Below are 19340 nucleotides of genomic sequence, written 5' to 3'. Positions count from 1 at the left end.
CATGGGATTCCTAACCCTCGTGTTCAGTGGGTGGGTGGGTGGGTGGGTGGATGTATATGGGTAGAAACAGAGGCAGGAGAGGGTGCAACCCTCTCCCTGCCTGCTGTTTTTCCTGGGCAACCTCTGGGCAAGAGTTTTATGAAGCCTAAGCAGCATACAGACAAAGGGTTACGCACCTCTTCCTCCCCTTGCTGCTTTTCCCTTTCCCGACCATCTTCCTCCTCAGCTCCCCCGCATCTGCCCACCTTCTTCAGAAACAGCTCAGAGGTATTTCAAAGGAAGCCTCTTCTCCCCCCCTCTCGCAAGTTCCCTTCCCTCACCCTGTATTTTATCATCAAAAGCAGAGTTCGAAAACTCATGTTTGTAGCCCAAAGTCTATTTGTGTAGTGTATGCTGGGCTTTTTAAAACATTGTGCAGATTGTGGCAGAAAACAGCTTGTTCTAAGAAGTGGAGTATAGAAGGAGTGGCTTTTAGGGCCCTGGGCCCTAAAAAGCACATGAATCCAGCTGGGTGACCTTGGGCCAGACACAGTTCTTTCTGAACTCTCTCAGCCCCACCTACCTCACAAGGTGTCTGTTCATAGATTCATAGAGTTGGAAGGGACCACTAGGGTCATCTAGTCCAACCCCCTGCACAATGCAGGAAATTCACAACTACCTCTCCCCCCCCAACTCCAGTGACCCCTACAGAAGATGGCCAAGATGCCCTCCCTCTCATCACCTGCCTAAGGTCATAGAATCAGCATTGCTGACAGATGGCCATCTAACCTCTTCTTAAGAACCTCCAGGGAAGGAGAGCTTGTTGTGGGGAGGCGAAGGGAAGGCAACTGAAAGCCAGTTTGATTCTCCTTAAACGGCAGCGAAAGTCGGCACATAAAAACCAACTCTTCTTCTTCAGGTGGTCACCAGCTTCGCTGTCCCATGTAAGTACCTCCCCATGGTACAAACTGAGAGCGCGGCCTTGCGGATGTGTTATTCACTCAGACGGGTCAAGATGCCTCTTGAACAACCGGATGCTTAGAGCTCTTATCAGGGCAGACTTGAACACAAGGATTGCTCAAGCAGGGACTCTTGCGCTGCCATCGAACTCCCTTTCAGGGATCTGGACAGATGTTGCACCAAGATGCACCCTGACCTGTATGATGGAGTAATCGAGCAAACAAGGAGAAAGCCCTTTATGCAGACATGGGAGTGAAGACAAACACTTCCTTGGCCTCTAACACCTACTCCCATGCAAAAAATAACAACATCGGAGGGCTGCTTTGTTTATTAAAGCCGAGCCCTCACCATATCCTGCATCCCCGAGATGACTGTGCTAGACTAGAGTGACAAGGAAGCACATCTCTGGCTGCTGAAGGACGTGATGCTTCATCTAAACCAACCCATGCTTGCTCAGAACTGTCCTGCTCTGTTTGATAGGCTTTAAGGTAAAAGACCAGAATTGTAGCCTACATGCTGCTTTCAAGGAATCACACAGCTTCATGTGTAATTTTAAATGCCATTGCAATCAGCAGCAAATCTTTCACTGATTGTAAAGACTGGGAATCCCGCCTGTTTGGCAGAAGTTCCCATCCATGGATATTCTTGCTCTGAAGTTCCATGACATCCAAGAGTGGTTCTAATGTTTAAATATTTGATGAAAAGCCTTCTGTAAGCATCTTGTATGCCTGAATTTAGGACACTTGAACCCATGAAGCTGCCTTCCAGTGAATCAGACCCTCGGTCCATCAAAGTCAGTACAACAAGTTTATTTACGGTCAAAGACCAGCAACAAATTGATATAACCCTAGACATATATAAATAGTACAGTTATAACACTTAGATAACTTTAATTAAAATTTAGGTTACCTTCTTCCGTCTTATTAAACATGCTTGTGCGCAGAATTTTGCCACCTTAAGGGTGGTCTCGTTGGAGCAGTCAGCAAGGAGAAGGTCAGTATAAAAGGAGCTTGTTCTACCTGGGTATTTGGACAATATTGGTCTAATGAGCCTGGATCTAATTTCCTGATAGTAACAGCAATCTAATAAGACGTGTTCAATGGTTTCAATCCCGCCTGACTGGCAAGGACAGGTTCGTTGATCATATGGGATACATGCATATCTTCCATCAATAAGGGCGGAAGTACATTGAACCGGGCTAAGGTAAAGGCGCTTCTCAACTTTGGGGTTTCCAGCGAGTAAAGGTAATTTAGAGGCACAAACCTTTTATTACAATCTTTCTTTAATAGGGGGCCTGTGCTCTGTCAGTTTGAAGTGCAATGTCCCATAGCCTTTGCTTAATTTGTAATTTAGCTCTTTGATAACCTAGTTGTAGTAATGGTTCGCTACTATATCGCTTCTTGGCCTTTTGGCTAAGATCAAGTGTAGTATCAAAGCCAGTATTGTCTACTCAGACCGGCAGCGGCTCTCCAGGGTCTCAGGCAGGGGTCTTTCACATCACCTACTTGCCTAGTCCCTTTAACTGGAGATGCCGGGGATTGAACCTGGGACCTTCTGCATGCCAAGCAGAGGCTCTGCCACTGAGCTACGGCCCCTCTCTTACTTACCCAAACCTAGGAGAGCAACCAAAATGATTAGGAGACTAGAACAACTGCCCTATGAGGAGCGGTTAAAACGCTTAGGGCTGTTTAGCTTGGAAAGAAGGCGGCTGAGGGGAGACATGATAGAGGTCTATAAAATTATGCATGGTTTGGAGAGAGTGGACAGGGAGAAAGTTTCCTTCCTCTCCCATAACACCAGAACGCGGGGTCATCTGCTGAAGCTGGAGGGTGAGAGATTCAAAACAGATAAAAGGAAGTATTTTTTCACACAACGCATGGTTAAATTGTGGAACTCCCTGCCCCAGGATGTGGTGATGGCTGCCAACTTGGAAGGCTTTAAGAGGGGAGTGGGCATGTTCATGGAGGAGAGGGCTATTCATGGCTACTAGTCAAAATGAATACTTGTCATGACGCATACCTATATAGATCTCTATAGTATCAGAGGAGCATGCCTATTATCTTGGGTGCTGTAGAACACAGGCAGGATGGTGCTGCTGCAGTCGTCTTGTTTGGGGGGCTTCCTAGAGGCACCTGGTTGGCCACTGTGTGAACAGACTGCTGGACTTGATGGGCCTTGGTCTGATCCAGCAGGGTTTTTTTATGTTCTTATGACATTTGTTCGCATTGCACTTTTTATGTGACCTTTCAGAACAGACGGGAGTGGAATTCATCAATCAATGTATACGTATCAGCGGCCGGGGGGTGGGGGGGAATCAGGAATCAGGAACTGTGAGACAGTATTTAATAAACATCCCAGGACAGCAGCTCAGCCTGTCTCTTGCAACATCTGTCACATAACTACTGACAAGCACATGCTGTAAACAATTCAGCCGTCTTGCACAGACGTTTCCCTGGGTACGTTCCCAACCCCCCCCCACTCGTTCTAAATCCGCCTTCCGCGGCCCCTGCTGACCAAATGAGTCCAAATGCCATCAGTGTATGACCTGCTGGAGAACAACTTCCTAGTCGGAATAAAAACAGGAAACCCCACAAAAGACAGACTCTGCCGCTATTGAGTGAGGCCAGTTTGAAAGCCCCGAATGTGAAATATTCAGATTAGAGTGGAAAACAAGGGAGGTCCTGAAAGCCCAATTTAGTTCTTCATCATCCAAATCAACAGATAGCATATTTTTGAATGTCCCAGATTTTGAGGATAAAGTTAAGGGGGCAAATTTGGGGGAGGGGGGAAACCTTGGCCAACGCTTCACTTGCAAAATACTAACAATGAAACAGAATGGAAATGAAAGGGCTGGCAGAGATGACAAAATTAATTTGGAGATTTATTTATTTATTAGACTTCTAACCCGCCCCCCTCAGCAAGCCGACTCAGGGTGGGTAACATCACTTTTAAAAAAAAGAAATAGGACCGTAACACTTAAAACTGATTCACTCTTGCCCTACATTGCTCTGTTCTCCAGGGCATGTTGCTAACTGAATTTAGATTTGTAATTTCTTGATTCCTCTTCATTGGTTCACAGGTAAGAGATGCTGAAGCTGATTATCTGGAGCTTTTTTGAAAGGTATGCCAATCAATCCAAGCTTATCTCATAAACACAAGCATGAATTATTTTATTCATACCCCACCTTGTTCCACAATGGGGACCCAAAGCAGCTTACATCATCCTTCTCTCCTCCATTTAATCCTCACAACAACACTGTGAGGTAGGTTAGGTTGAGAGAGTATGATTGGCCCAAAGTCACCCAGTGAGCTTCCATGGCAGGAGTGGGGAATCAAACCTTGTTCTCTCGGATACTAGTCTGACGCTCTTGTCCATATGTTAGAACGTGTGTCACGCTAAGATGCGATGAATGGATGGATCACTCACTACAGGGGTTGGAAAATAGTGATGAAAAGTGCTGTCAAGTCACAGCTGACTTACAACGACCCTGTAAGGTTTTCAATGCAAGAGATGCTCAGAGGTGGTTTGCCTGGAAAATAATGGTACCCAAACAAGAGCTCTCTTTCCCGCACTGGAACGGAGACAACAGGCAGTGAATCCCACTGCACTTCTGAAATTCACATGGAGATGTCCATTCATTACACGCTTTTGAACATTATTTAACCTTTTACAAAGCTTTTTCCACGATAATCCTTCATTCCAAATAACTCTTATGCCATGACTTTTATGAACAGCAAGAGGAAGAAATGTTCCAGGAGAAAACCAAACTGGGCATGCTGTAATTTACAGGGACCAGCTATTATCATCATGATCTTGGCAATAAGGTAGATCAGTATTAGAAGGGGGCAGCTCCTGAGAACCCCGTGCTGCAGAGGGAATGATGAGGCTGAGAGCATACCTAGTGAGCACCTAGCGTACCTGCAGCAGAGGTAACATTCAAACCAGGGACTTCCTGAGTCAAATTCGGAACCGCTACACTACACCACCTCTTTGTAATACATATATATAGATGCAAAAGAGACCAGGAAAGTCTGTGGCACATTCAAAATCATGATTTAGTTGAACACATGAAGCTGCCTTATACTGAATCAGACCCTCGGTCCATCCAAGTCAGTATTGTCTACTCAGACCGGCAGTGGCTCTCCAGGGTCTCAGGCAGGGGTCTTTCACATCACCTACTTGCCTGGTCCCTTTAACTGGAGATGCCGGGGACTGAACCTGGGTTACCTTCTGCATGGCTAGCAGATGCTCTACCACTGAGCCATGCCCCCTCCCCCCGAGGGAGCCATCCATCCATAGAAACAAAGGAGAGCCGCTCTCAATCCAGACTACTACATAACCCTGTGGGCAGCAACAGTATATAGCAAATCTTTCCCCTGGTATACAAAAAACAGCAAGCACTAAGAAAGTCAGTTTCAAGACCGGGGACGGTAGTGATGTGGGAAGAGGGGAAGACGTGAGGGCATATTACAAGTGACAGGACAAATCCTTTTGGCAGTTTTAAAAATTGGTTTCAACCAACCTCAACCCTAGACAAAAGTAAGGGAAAGGTAAGTGATAAAGCGGGAGCAAAACTAGGAAGTGCTGGATCAGAATTTCCAAAATTATGGAGACAGTTAGTGATGCTGGTGAAAGAGGTGTGCACTGGTTACTGAAGAATAAAGCCAGGGAAAGTTAACACCAAGGAAGGGTTAGACGTCATCCAATTCAGAAGATGCCCTATTGTAATGCATCCTTCATATCTGTGGTCTATTCCTAGCCCTTCCTGATCTAATGGCAGAAGCCTGCATAGTGCAAGATTGTGTCAGCCATCCAGACAAATGTTGAAACGTACAATATACCATTGCTACAGTTTCATACACAGGAGTCAAACATCTTTCCTCCAGCTAATATTACTGAGGGGGAAAAAAACATATTTCCCTAGTGTACCTACTGCAATTGGAAGTGCCATGGAAGTGCCATGTGCATTCTGACCACTTGTCTGTTAGGGGCACCTATTGGCCAGTGCCTGTATCATCACTGAAAGCATTCTAACTCTTGCCCTCGGTCGGCATCATTTTAAAACAACCCTGTTAAGAGATCTTATTTTATATACACTCCCCCCTGCAAGACAAAGAGTGCTCCCCAGTGTACCAATGCAGCCATTGAATCATATAGTCTTTTCAATTTGTAGAAAAACCTGGCAGACACCTGTATTGCTACCCCCCACCCCAAATTTCCAGCGTTTACTTTGCCTATCATAAAACGCAGCTTTGTGCAATTCCCCTCTCCAGCAATGGAATGTGCTCTGTTGTTAATCATAGCCAACGACAAGTTTTAAAACGTGCAGTTATTATAGGCACATGAAGGTACTTAAACATATGCTTAACAGAAGAGAAATGTTCTCCCACCCACTAAGGCAGCAGCCCTGGAAAGCTGGTACTAAAGTAAACCAGCTTTAGAACAGCAGTGGAAGATCAGGACCTCTTACAGGGAACCAGTGTGGTTTAGGAACCGGTGGAATCTGGAAGATCTGGGTTCAAGTTCTGCCTCCAGCAAAGACTAACTCTGCAGCCTTAGCAAAGGTGATCTCTCTCTCTCTCAGCCTCAGTGTTCCCCTTATAAAATGGGAATAACAGTGACCACAGAGCTTCTGGAGACTAAGTCAAATGAATGTAGGTAAGACGAAAATCCTGCCCTGACCTGGATGGCCCAGGCTAGCCTGATCTTGTCAGATCTCAGAAGCAGGGTCAGCCCTGGTTAGTATTTGGCTGGGAGACCACCAAGGTATACCAGGGTTGCTGTGCAGAGGAAGGCACTGGCAAACCACCTCTGTTAGTCTCTTGCCATGAAAATCCTAAAAGGGTTCACCATAAGTCAGTTGCGACTTGACGGCACTTTACACACACACAAGACGAAAATCCTGGTACACATTTTCCTGCAAGTAGGGTTATCATGCTAGGAAAAGTTGAGGGCAGCAGGAAAAGAGGAAGACCCAACAAGAGATGGATTGACCCAATAGGGGAAGCCACAGCCTTCAATTTGCAAGATCTGAGCAAGGCTGTCAAAGATAGGACATTTTGGGGGACTTTGATTCATAGGGTTGCCATGAGTCGGAAGCGACTTGACAGCACTTAACACACACACAGGCTTATCTTACTTCTGAGTAAACAGACACAGGCTTGCAAAGTAAAGAGCTCTGCAAATAAACTTGAGGGCAAGTCCGCATTGCAAAATATAGCGCTAGGCTCAAAATGGGGACAAGGTACCTTCAGGGAAAGACGTCAACCGGCAGGGAGTTCTGAGCCGGAGCTGCTAAATTTAGGCTGCATGGTCCCAAAATGATCGTAAGCCGGTAGTCCATCTGGGCACTGTACCCTGTGGCTAGACGGTGCACCGCAGGGGCAAGTGTGCAGAAGAACAGCAGGGCCATTTATGCACGGGAGGTTTTGCCTTGGATTTGCCACTCAGTAGATGCACATTTCCCCCATCCGAATTCTCAAAACTCAAAAATAAGCCCCCATACAAAGTTTTGAGAATTCGGATGGGGGAAATTGTGCATCTAGAGAGCGGCAAATCCAAGGCAAAACCTCCCGTGTATAAATGGTCAATGTCTCCCAGATACCTCCCCCCTTCCCAATTCGGTCGCCCCGCACAGTCTGAACTGGCCCTCCCAACGCCACTGGCGCTGCTGGATGGGCGACGCCAGCCGGGTGCAGGAGCGCCCTGCTGGGAAGCACAAAGCGACCGATCAGCAACCGGGGGCTTAACTTCCCAGAGCGACGATTGATTCCCTTTGGTTGCTCGCCGGACCACGGTCCAAGCACGGGTGAAAAACGGGTACTTTTGACTGAGCACCTACGGGTGTAGCAGTAGGTCTGCAGCCTGGTAACTAGCTGTTTTATCCCACCTTGCCTCCAAGGAGCCTAAGGCACTCCTTGCAACCCCCTTGCCCACTGATAACCCTGCGAGGTAGACCGGCGACTGGTTCAATGCCACTCCCAGTGCAATCCAATACTTTTGACCGCGCACCTACGGGCGTAGGAGTAGATCCGCAGCCTGGTAACTAGCTACTACTATTTTATCCCGCCTCTCCTTCAAGGAGCTTAAGGCACCCCACGTGATTCCCCTTGCCCCCCCCCCCGCAACCCTGCGAGGTAGACCAGCGCCTGGCTCAACCGCCACTCCCAGTGCCACCCAAAGCGGAGTTGCTCTTGTCCGAGTCCCTTCAAATCAATGGGCTCAGCCTGGATTGCACTAACTGCAACGCAGAGGTATGAAGCCCTACAGCCCGACCCTCTAAGTGCATGGATTCCTCCCCCTTCCTGGCACATGCTTTAAGTGCACGGATTCCCCCCCTTCCCTGCACATATTCTAAGTGCATAGATCCCCCCTCCCTGCACATGCTCTAAGTGCATGGATTCCCCCCCTTCCCTGCACATGTTCTAAATGGATGGATTCCCCCACAACAATCCCGGCACATGCTCTAAGTGCATAGATGCTCTAAGTGCATGGATTCCCCCCTTCCTGGCACATGCTCTAAGTGCATAGATGCTCTAAGTGCATGGATTCCCCCCTTCCTGGCACATGCTCTAAGTGCATAGATGCTCTAAGTGAATGGATCCCCCCTTCCCTGCTCATGTTCTAAGTGAATAGATGCTCTAAGTGCATGGATTTCCCCACGCCAATCCCGACATATGCTCTAAGTGTATGGATCCCTTCCTCCCGGCACATGCTCTAAGTGCATGATTCCCCCCTTCCCAGCACATGCTCTAAATGCATGGATTCCCTCGCAATAATCCCAGCATATGCTCTAAGTGTATGGATCCCCCCTCCTGGCACATGCTCTAAGTGCATGGATTCCCCCCCTTCCCTGCTCAAAGTGCATAGATGCTCTAAGTGCAAAGATCCCCCTTCCCTGCTCATGCTCTAAGTGCATAGATGCTCTAAGTGCATGGATTCCCCCACCCCAATCCCGGCATATGCTCTCTGTGTATGGATCCCTTCCTCCCGGCACATGCTCTAAGCGCATTGATGCTCTAAGTGCATGGATTCCCCCCTCCCTGCTCATGCTCTAAGGGCACAGATGCTCTAAGTGCATGGACCCCCCCATTCCCTGCTCATGCTCTAAGTGCATAGATGCTCTAAGTGCATGGATCCCCCCTTCCCTGCTCATGCTCTAAGCACATAGATGCTCTAAGTGCATGGATTCCCCCCTTCCCTGCTCAAAGTGCATAGATGTTCTAAGCGCATGGATGCCCCCCTCCCTGCTCATGCTCTAAGTGCATAGATGCTCTAAGTGCATGGATTCCCCCCTTCCCTGCTCATGCTCTAAATGAATAGATGCTCTAAGTGCATGGATTCCCCCACCCCAATCCTGACGTATGCTCTAAGTGTATGGATCCCTTCCTCCCGGCACATGCTCTAAGTGCATGGATCCCCCCCTTCCCTGCTCAAAGTGCATAGATGCTCTAAGTGCATGGATTCACCCATCCCAATCCCGGCATATGCTCTCTGTGTATGGATTCCTCCCCTTCCCGGCACACGCTCTAAGTGCACAGATGCTCTAAGTGCATGGATCCCCCCTTCCCGGCACATGCTCTAAGTGCATAGATGCTCTACACGCATGGATGCCCCCCTCCCTGCTCATGACCTAAGCGCATCGATGCTCTAAGCGCATGGATCCCCCCTTCCCTGCTCAGGCTCTAAGTGCACAGATGCTCTAAGCGCATCGATCCCCCTCCCTGCTCATGCTCGAAGCGCATCGATGCTCTAAGCGCCTGGATTCGCCCCTTCCCTCCGCCAGCACCAAGCGCGCGGAGCCTCCCCCCCCCGCGCGCGCCTTGGCGGGGCTCACCTCTCTCGCCGCCCTGGACGGCGCGCACCACGTCCTCGACGTACTTGGCGCGGGGGTCGAAGGCGAAGTCGTCGGTGTGGAGGGCGGCGTCGCGGAAGGCGGCGTGGACGCCCTCGGCGGCGAAGAAGCAGTCGCGCCGCTCCTTGTCCTCCTGGTAGACGAGGCTGGCGCGGCCCCACTGCTGCTGGCGAGCCAGCGCCACCAGCGCCCGGCCCAGCTGCGAGTAGCCCGCCGCCACGCGCGTCAGGTGCGAGTACTCGCCCGCCTTGGCGTCGAAGGCGGCGGCCAGCGTGCCGGCCGACAGCATGGGCAGCCCCCAGTGCGCCGCCAGCCGCGCCACCGGCGCCGCCGCGTACTCGCACACCGGCCCCAGCAGCACGTCGGGCCACTGCCGCCGCACCGCCACCATGTCCACCAGGCGGAACAGCGCCCCGTTGCCGCACTCCGAGTCCTCGTACGACACGCGCAGCCGGTAGCCCGCCGGCAGGAGCGAGCCGTTCGCCTCCACGCCCCGCACCGCGTACTCGATGGCCGGCCGCACCCGCCCCAGCGAGAACAGGTACGCGTCGTCCTGCGGCAGCAGCACCAGCACCCGCAGCGCCCGCGCCTCCGACGCCCCCGCCTCCTCCTCGCTGCTCTTGGCCAGCAGCAGCCCGGCCACCAGGCTGCACGCGAAGAAGCCCAGCAGCAAGAAGGAAGGCATGCTGGCCAGCGGGCCAGGCAAAGGCGGCCCGGAAATTAAGAATCCGAACCCGGCAAAGTTTGCAAAAATTAAGAATCAGACCCTGCAAAGGTTGCAAAAATTAAAGCGGGGGGGGGGGGGGGCTTGTTAAAAATTAAGTCTCAGGCCCGGCAAAGTTTGCAAAAATTAAAGGGGGGGGCTTGCAAAATTTAACAATCAGACCAGGCAAAGTTTGCAAAAATTAAAGCGGGGGGGGGGGCTTGTTAAAAATTAAGTCTCAGGCCCGGCAAAGTTTGCAAAAATTAAAGGGGGGGGGGCTTGCAAACATTAAGAATCAGACCCTGCAAAGTTTGCAAAAATTAAAGAGCGGGGGCTTGCAAAAAATTAAGCATCAGACCCGGCAAAGTTTGCAAAAATTAAAGGGGGGGGGGGGCTTGCAAACATTAAGTATCAGACCCGGCAAAGTTTGCAAAAATAAAAGAGCGGGGGCTTGCAAAAAATTAAGCATCAGACCCGGCAAAGTTTGCAAAAATTAATGGGGGGGGGGCTTGCAAAAAATTAAGGATCAAACCCGGCAAAGTTTGCAAAAATTAAGAGGGGGGGGGGCTTGCAAAAATTAAGAATCAAACCCTGCAAAGTTTGTATGGATCCAGTCCGAAGGAGAGTTTCCTTCCCCCCCTCTGTCTCTACCAGGACATGGAAGAGATAGAGATGTATTTAAAAGGGGTGGGGGGGTGTTTGCAAAATCAGCGACGGCCCTCCCACGACCTGTCCCCGGTGCTGCAGCAGCAGCAGCATCTTCGTCTTCCTCCCCGGTCCCCTGCCTCGCCGCCTCCGGAGCGATCTGGGCGCACCTCCCCGCCTCCGGCCGGTCTCATCGCCCCCGTTTAAATAGCGGAGCGGCCGACCGCGCGCCTCTTCGCCACGCGCGTGGTGCGGCGAGGCCGGGTTTATGCCGGGGGGCGGGGCCGTTCCTCGCAGGGCCACGCCCCCTTCTCCCCTCCCGCCGCCTTCGCCGAGCCACGCCCCCTCCCCCCCCCCCTTGCAACCCGGGCGCTTTGTTCGGAGCTTTCCGACGAGGCGCTCCGACGCGGGGCTTTTCCGTCTCTGTGCAGCTTGGAGGGTGCGATCCGACGCCCGTGGATTTGGAAAGAAGAAGAAGAGTTGGTTTTTATATTCCGACTTTCTCTGCCACTTAAGGGAGACTCAAACCGGCTGGCAACCCCCTTCCTCTCCCCGCAACAGACACCCAGGGAGGGAGGTGGGGCTGAGAGAGTGACTAGCCCAAGGTCACCCAGCTGGCTTCGTGTGTAGGAGTGGGGACACAAATCCAGTTCACCAGATTAGAGTCTGGGGAATCAAACCCAGTTCTCCAGATCAGAGGCCACCGCTCTTAACCACTACACCACGCTGGCCCTCCCCTCCAACACAGTGGGATTGGCTTTCTAGGAAGCGTGCCTGTCAGAGATCTTCCGAACCGCGAGCCGGATGCTTCGCTTTGCACCAGGGTGTGGATGCAATTAGGTGTAGGGCGGGCGAAATGGAAAACATCCCTTCCCTCATACAAAGTCCCTGTTCGGAGGGATTTCCCCTGCAATCTGATCTCTCTATCGTTTGTCCCACTTCGAACTGTGGCCTTCAGTAGAAAAGAGCAAGAGTCCGGTAGCATCTTAAAGACTAGCAACATTTCTGGCAGGGTACTGAGCTTTCGTGAGCCACAACTCACTTCTTCGGATTGCCATTGTGCGTCTAATTCACTTTTCTCTACTTAAGGAGAGATGGAATCACATTCTAGCTGAATCTGAAGGAGTGACCAGTAGCTCACAAAAGCTCATACCCTGCCAGAAATGTTGTTGTCTTTAAGGTGCTACTGGACTCTTTCTCTTTCCTACAGCTAGTGACAGACTAACACGGCTACCCATCGTGATCTGAGGCCTTCAGGCTTTGCTGGGTCCCACTGATTGCCTGTTTGCTGGCTGTGAAATACCAGCCTGCAGAGCAGGCATTGGGGAAGAAATTTTGAGTACCCGTAATGGAAAGCAGGATGCGGAATGGTGTAATGTAGCCTGATCTCATCAGATCTCAGAAGCGAAGCAGGATTGGGACTTGGATGAGAGACCACCGAGGAAGACTTGACAGAGGAAGACTTGACAGAGGAAGACAATGGCAAACCACCTTTGCTTAACGACTTGCCTTGAAAACCCCACCATACAAGTCCTTGTAAGTCAGCTGTGAGGAGGGAAGGCAGCATGGTACAGCCCGATCTCGTCATATCTCAGACGCTAAGCAGGGTCAGCCCTGGTTAGTATTTGGATGGGAGACCACCAAGGGATACCAGGGTTGCTATGCAGAGGAAGGCACTGGCAAACCACCTCTGCTAGTCTCTTGCCATGAAAACCCCATAAGGGGTCGCCATAAGTCGGCTGCAACTTGACGGCATTTTACACACACACAAGTCAGCTGTCACTTGATGGCACGTACAATGAAAAACACACTGCTCAGTAGGGATGATCCAGTACAAAGGAGGTAGAGGTTGTTGTAGGGAAAAGAAATAGTACTAAACAGCTGTAGAGGCAGTTGCTTCATTTTCCAAAGCTGTATACATCTAGTGAACATTTCTTCCTCCATGAGGACTGGAAACTTACCCTTCCATTAAAAATGTACCAGCAACCTTTTATATCAACAGCACCCAATGCATGAATGTATCCTATGGGAGTAGTGCAGAGATTTATACACCTTGATCTTACACATGCATAAGAACATAAGAAAAGCCCTGCTGGATCAGACCAAGGCCCATTAAGTCCAGCAGTCTGTTCACACAGTGACCGGCCAGGTGCCTCTAGAAAGCCCACAAACAAGATGACTGCAGCAGCATTATCCTGCCTGTGTCCATAGCGCCTGATATAATAGGCATGTTCCTCTGATACTGGAGAGAACAGATATGCATCATGACTAGTATCCATTTTTACTAGTAGCCATGAATACTCCTCCATGAACATGTCCACTTCCCTCTTAAAGCCTTCCAAGTTGGCAGCCATCACCACATCCTGGGGCAGGGAGTACCACAGTTTAACTATGCATGGAAGTCCTGAATGAGTTTTAAGTAAGGTACAGACATTGCAAAATTCCTACATTACAAAATCCCACCTTAGAATAGTAATGGACATGCAAGCCAGTTATATTGATGGGCTGGGATGAGGGGTCGTCGTGTCCTGACTTTAATGCAACAGTGTTTCATTAACGGCAGCTAAGATATCCTAGGGCCTCTCAGATAAGTGACAATGGTGATATGAAATCAAAGAGAAGGGCCAACTTCATACAAAGGGGTCTGATTGAAATCCACTAGGTGTAAAAAGAGGCTTTAACAATTGTGGGCTAATAATACATGCATGATAGCTTGAGGGTGGTGAGATACGATTTTTGGGCTCCACATTTGACACAGTAAACATGTTTGCTGCAGTGCATGAAAGGTGAGTAACATATTCGGTATTTTTGACATTTTCAGTATTTATTTGGAGTAATTGTTTAATTAAAGGCAGCACAAAAATTATGGGATTGTTGTTTGTGTGTTTTATTTTTATATCAATATTTTCCATAATGGAAAAATGTCCGATTTGGGGTAATTTCTTAACAACAATTCTCTAAGCAGCTCAAGATGCAAACCACGGATTATTTCTGTCATGATCGCTCAAACGACAATAGGAATTTTATTGCTGACTTCAGTTGTATGTTTACAAAACTGCTTTCACAAGTTTGTGCAAAATTTCCAAATTGGCTCATAAAATTAAATACTATAGAAACCTTTCGGAAGCAATAGAGCTACTTCAGAGTAAATTTACTGGCTGGTCTGTAAATAATAACATGTGTGGTTGTCTCATGTTCTGTAAAAAAAAAAGTATTCTTCAGAAACAAAGACAGCAAGTCAGGAAATAGTTTGCTGTTCCTTACAAGGCCGAACAACCAGGCAGGGGGACCATTTACAAATTAAATCGGTGCAATCAATTGGGTGTTGTAATGAAAACCTTGTGTGTTCATTCTGCCAACATCTCATAGGCTTTTGCAGAATTTTGCCATGTATGAAGAATCCTGTGTACATTTTTCATTTTCCCTGTCCTTTTAAAAGGAGAAGGGAAAAGCTTTACGTTGGCAAGACAAATAGCAGGAAAGGAAGTTGCTGCAGTTCTCTGCTGTAGCAATTCTGTCTTCCCCTCCAAGAGCTCTGGTAGCAATTTTCAGAAGCCGAGGATGGTGCATACTCCAAGATATACCGTTTGCTGAATTCATAGAATCATAGAGTTGGAAGGTACCATGAGGGTCATCTAGTCCAACCTCCTGTACAATGCAGGAAATTCACAACTACCTCGCTCCCACACCCCCACTGACCCCTACCTCATGCCCAGAAGTTGGCCAAGTTGCCCTCCCTCTCATCATCTGCTTAAGGTCATAGAACCAGCATTGCTGACAGATGGCCATCCAACCTCCTCTTAAAAACCTCCAGGGAAGTAGCACTCACCACCTCCCGAGGAAGCCTGTTCCACTGAGGAACCACTCTAACTGTTAGAAAATTCTTCCTAATGTCTAGACAGAAACTCTTTTGATTTAATTTCAACCCGTTGGTGCTGGTCCAACCTTCTGGGGCAACAGAAAACAACTCGGCACCCTCCTCTCTATGACAGCCCTTCAAGTACTTGAAGATGGTTATCATACTCAGCGTACCAATTTGATCATCTGAATCGGCCCTAGTTGTTTTTAAATCCTCATGCAACAGTTGTAGGCATCTGAGCAGGACCACACTAAAAGGGAACATTTAGGGTATGCTAAGTGACCAGCAAATGGTGAAAGGCCAATTTTCTATCTCCAGGTTGAGGGCAATTCTGCATGTGCAAATATTATGCAGCATGACGAATATGAACTATCTGAGTTAATGAATAGGCAGAGAGTGAAGATCCCATATAGCTAAATGCAAGGTTTTAAATATTTAAAAAATGCTTCTGTGGGTGTTACCTTCTAAGTTAGTGGACGTTAACTCAGAACTTCATAATTATGCAGTGGAAGTTTGCGTTCTGGGGTGTAATCCAGGGCATGTTCTATGTACGAGTAGGCACATTCCATCAATCACACAGTAATCAGTATCTTCTGATGACCTGAAAGTGGAAAATATCCATCTCCAGACGGACACCAAAGGCAGATCTTTATTACTTCCTACATTACCTTAAGCCAAGTTCACACGTTCAGCTGTAATTTTTGGCATGAAAAGAACATGGTTTGTTTACATGTTTGGAACTCATGGGGAGGGGCATTTGGAGCAGAGAAGTGTTTCGGAATGAAACAGCTAAGCATAAATCACTTCCCTTCCAAGCAGGGTTGCCAACCTCCAGGTACTAGCTGGAGATCTGCTATTACAGCTGATCTGCAGCTGATAGAGATCAGTTCCCCTGGAGAAAATGACCGATTTGGCAATTGGACTCTATGGCATTGAAGTCCCTCCCCTTCCCAAACTCCGCCCTCCTCAGGCTCTGCCCCAAAAACCTCCCGCCAGTGGCAAAGAGGGACCTGGCAACCATACTTCCAAAGTAAATTTTCTGTAAAACAAATTGTTGGGCTGTTATCTATATTTACTCATTGATTTAAACAGTGGGTGTCCACATTATCTGATGAAAAATGACACCTAACGCTGCTTTTTAAAGAAGCTAAAATCAATATACAACATTTTTAAAGACACCATCAGAACTATCAATCAATAAGTAATCACTTAAAATGGTCAAGAAACACAAGAGGTACAGAAATGCTAATGAAATTAAACATGCAGTTGTTATAACCGCTAGTTTGCCGGCGTTTGAAATTACCAGGTCCCTCACTATTAATGCAGGGGCCACATGAGCCAGGCTTGGCACACTTTCCATACTGTGGCCCCTGACACCCATGCAGAAAGTCCAGATCTGTGGTTCTCGCCTCCATATAGAGAGAGAAATCCTAGAGTAGGGTAGGGGTTGCTCCCGGAGACAGGAGAGCCCTGGACCACATCAGACGTTCAAGGTCAGGGCCATCTAGGGTTGCCAACCTCCAGGTAGTAGCTGGAGATCTCCTGCTATTACAACTGATCTCCAGCGGATAGAGATCAGTTCCGCTGGAGAAAATGTCCGCTTTGGCCATTGGACTCTATGGTATTGGAGTCCCTTCCCAAACCCCACCCTCCTCGGGCTCCGCCCCAAAAACTTTCCACCACTGGCGACCTGGCCCTTTGACTTGGACCCAGAATCCAACCAGCAGCCAGGGCAGCTAAGCTAGAATAGGAGCTACTTGCTCCCCACAACATCCCCTTTCCAAGAGGGAAAATCTCATCTTTGGGCACCCGCTGAAGCCTCTGAGCCATCTTCTAAGGCTGACCTGTGTAGATCACGTTGCAGTCACTCACATCAGGCCAAAATCTTATTCTTAAATTGCAGCCATAGGTCAGAAGTCCCTGTCATAATACCTGGGTTAAATGCAGTTGATTAGCCCTCATCCAGATCCTATCTGCACTGGGAGAGCCAGCGTGGTGTAGTGGTTAAGAGCCGTGGTTTGGAGTGGTGGACTCTAATCTGCAGAACCGGGTTTGATTCCCCACTCAGCAGTGGACGCTGATCTGGTGAACTGGGTTGGTTTCCCACTCCTCCACATGAAGCCAGCTGGGTGACCTTGGGCTAGTCACAGCTCTCTTAGTGCTCTCTCAGCCCCACCCTACCTTACAGGGTGTCTGTTGTGGGGAGGGGAAGGGAAGGTGATTGTAAGCCGGTGTGATTCTTCCTTAAGTGGTAGAGAATGTCGGCATATAAAAACCAACTCCTCGTCCTCTTCTTCTTTTTGGAATCTCACAGCTTGTTGATGAAACCGCACGCTGAGCTACCAAATGTTCTCCCCCAGTGGTTGCGTGTAGATATTAAAAAGGCACCTGAGAGAAAAGGATCTTTACAGTACTCCACACATATCGAAAAACAGTACTGTCAGAAAATCTTAAGACTAGTTAAAATGGATACTAGTCATGATGCATACGTATTCTCTCCAGGATCAGAGGAGCATGCCGAATATATTAGGTGCTGTGGAACACGGGCAGGATGGTGCTGCTGCTGCTGCAGTTGTCTTGTTTGTGGGCTTCCTGGGGGCACCTGGTTGGCCACTGTGTGAACAGACTGCTGGACTTGATGGGCCTTGGTCTGAGCCAGCAGGGCTTTTCTTGTGTTCTTATGTTCTAATCTGTGTTATCAAATGCCTCTGGAGAACGGAGCCAGGAACACACTCCCCCCCTTCCCATCTTCATACAAAGATCTGCAGCAACTGAAGCATTTTAGATCTGAACTTTGATCTCAGTCCTATCTGTTGCAGAGCCAGAAAATCCACATTTGCAAGATTTGCTGGAGCTGACCTGTTGAGGCCCCAAAGAACACACAGATACAAGCCTAAAGCCATTTATTGTCAGCCAATGTCTAATGAAGGCTTTAAAAAGAGAGGCAGGTTATCGTCCTTTTAGACTGGTGGATATCTCTTTTTCACTACAGCTGTTGAAAGTGGAGCAAACTTAGGCCCCAATACAGGGAAATAAGGTGGCAGAGACATCTGTGCTACTTGAAGGCAGATTTCGGAAAACCCCTCTGCCTGCCAGGCTTTGCTCCTATGACAACAATTCTTTGAAACAGTTGCTCATGTCTTATTTTATTGTCGTTTCTATACAGAATATCACAATGAACTATTAAGCCCCTTGTTGATTGATAGACACAATGTCCCAGATTCTTTTAATGTCACCTATTTATTGAACATAGGAGCCCCATGGCGCAGAGTGGTAAGCTGCAGTACTGCAGTCCAAGCTCTGCTCACGACCTGAGTTTGATCCCAACTGAAGTTGGTTTCAGGTAGCCGGCTCAAGGTTGACTCAGCCTTCCATCCTTCCAAGGTTAGTAAAATGAGTACCCAGCTTGCTGGGGGTAAAGGGAAGATGACTGGGGAAGGGAATGGCAAACCACCTCATAAACAAAGTCTGCCTAGTAAACGTCGGGATGTGACGTCACCCCATGGGTCAGGAATGACCCGGTGCTTGCACAGGGGACCTTTACCTTTTTTATTTATTGAACAACCGTTCACCTCCTTGGAGACGGTGGCACTGTTTTTAAAATTTGTTTTAAAAGCCCGCCAAACAGTTAATTAGATGGTATCATCAACAAACAATGTTATTCGATGTAACTGTCTATTAACTATTTTTTAAAGGGCACCTTTTAATATCTCCATTCCTTTTGTATCCTTTTGTATCCTTTTGTATCCTTTTGTATTGTGCCTTTTTATCCCAATAAAGGAATGATTGATTGATTGAAGGTGGCAGGGAACTGAGGTGGTAGAATGGGCTATACCTGACTGCAGGTGGAGGATCACAAAGAATCACAGTTTGAAAAGTTCCCTTGTGTTAAAAAAAAAAAAAAATCCCTGCAAATATGACATCAGCTAAGAGAGGAGGTGAACCCTTTCCCTGGAGGTTTTCTGTAAAGAATACAGAATCTACCACCTGTAGCCTAAGGTGGTACAGTCTCTACCTCTGGGTTTTCATTGCCATTTGATTCTCTAGTATGTTTGAATTAAGAAATAGCTGTTAGTACAGGTCAGGACAGCCCACATATGTAGTTAGGCCTTCACTCCCACTGAAATCTGTACATTAGGCCAAAAATCAGGCCAAGGGAAAATGTAATTTTAATGTAGTTATAAATCAAATTCTGAAGATGTTACTATTTTTGTGCATAAAAATATAATAAAATCCCAGTAGAGTAACAGATCATAAATATTTTTTTCTCATGGAAATAAGATATGAAATAAAAAGGACCAAAGAACTGTTGAGGAACTAAGTTTCAGTTTTTCATATT

The 19340-nt window shown here is 48.1% G+C and overlaps 1 protein-coding gene and 1 pseudogene across 2 annotated transcripts in view; one reads left to right on the top strand and one right to left on the bottom strand.

Annotated features, from left to right (window-relative positions):
* NPR3 (natriuretic peptide receptor 3) overlaps window positions 1-10479 on the bottom strand; it is a 50956-nt gene extending 40477 nt beyond the window's left edge. For both annotated transcript variants that reach the window (XM_056848621.1, XM_056848622.1), the window contains exon 1: window positions 9777-10479. In XM_056848621.1, the coding sequence (XP_056704599.1) occupies window positions 9777-10479 (703 nt within the window). The remainder of the gene's footprint in view (window positions 1-9776) is intronic.
* On the top strand, window positions 2332-2457 carry LOC130477204 (U2 spliceosomal RNA; annotated as a pseudogene).
* Window positions 10480-19340: the final 8861 nt, after the last annotated feature.

This window comes from Euleptes europaea, chromosome 4, assembly GCF_029931775.1.
Source record: "Euleptes europaea isolate rEulEur1 chromosome 4, rEulEur1.hap1, whole genome shotgun sequence".
Lineage (NCBI taxonomy): Eukaryota > Metazoa > Chordata > Lepidosauria > Squamata > Sphaerodactylidae > Euleptes > Euleptes europaea.
The sequence above is the reverse complement of the archived record's forward strand: the minus strand, read 5'-3'. Positions and strand labels throughout refer to the sequence as shown.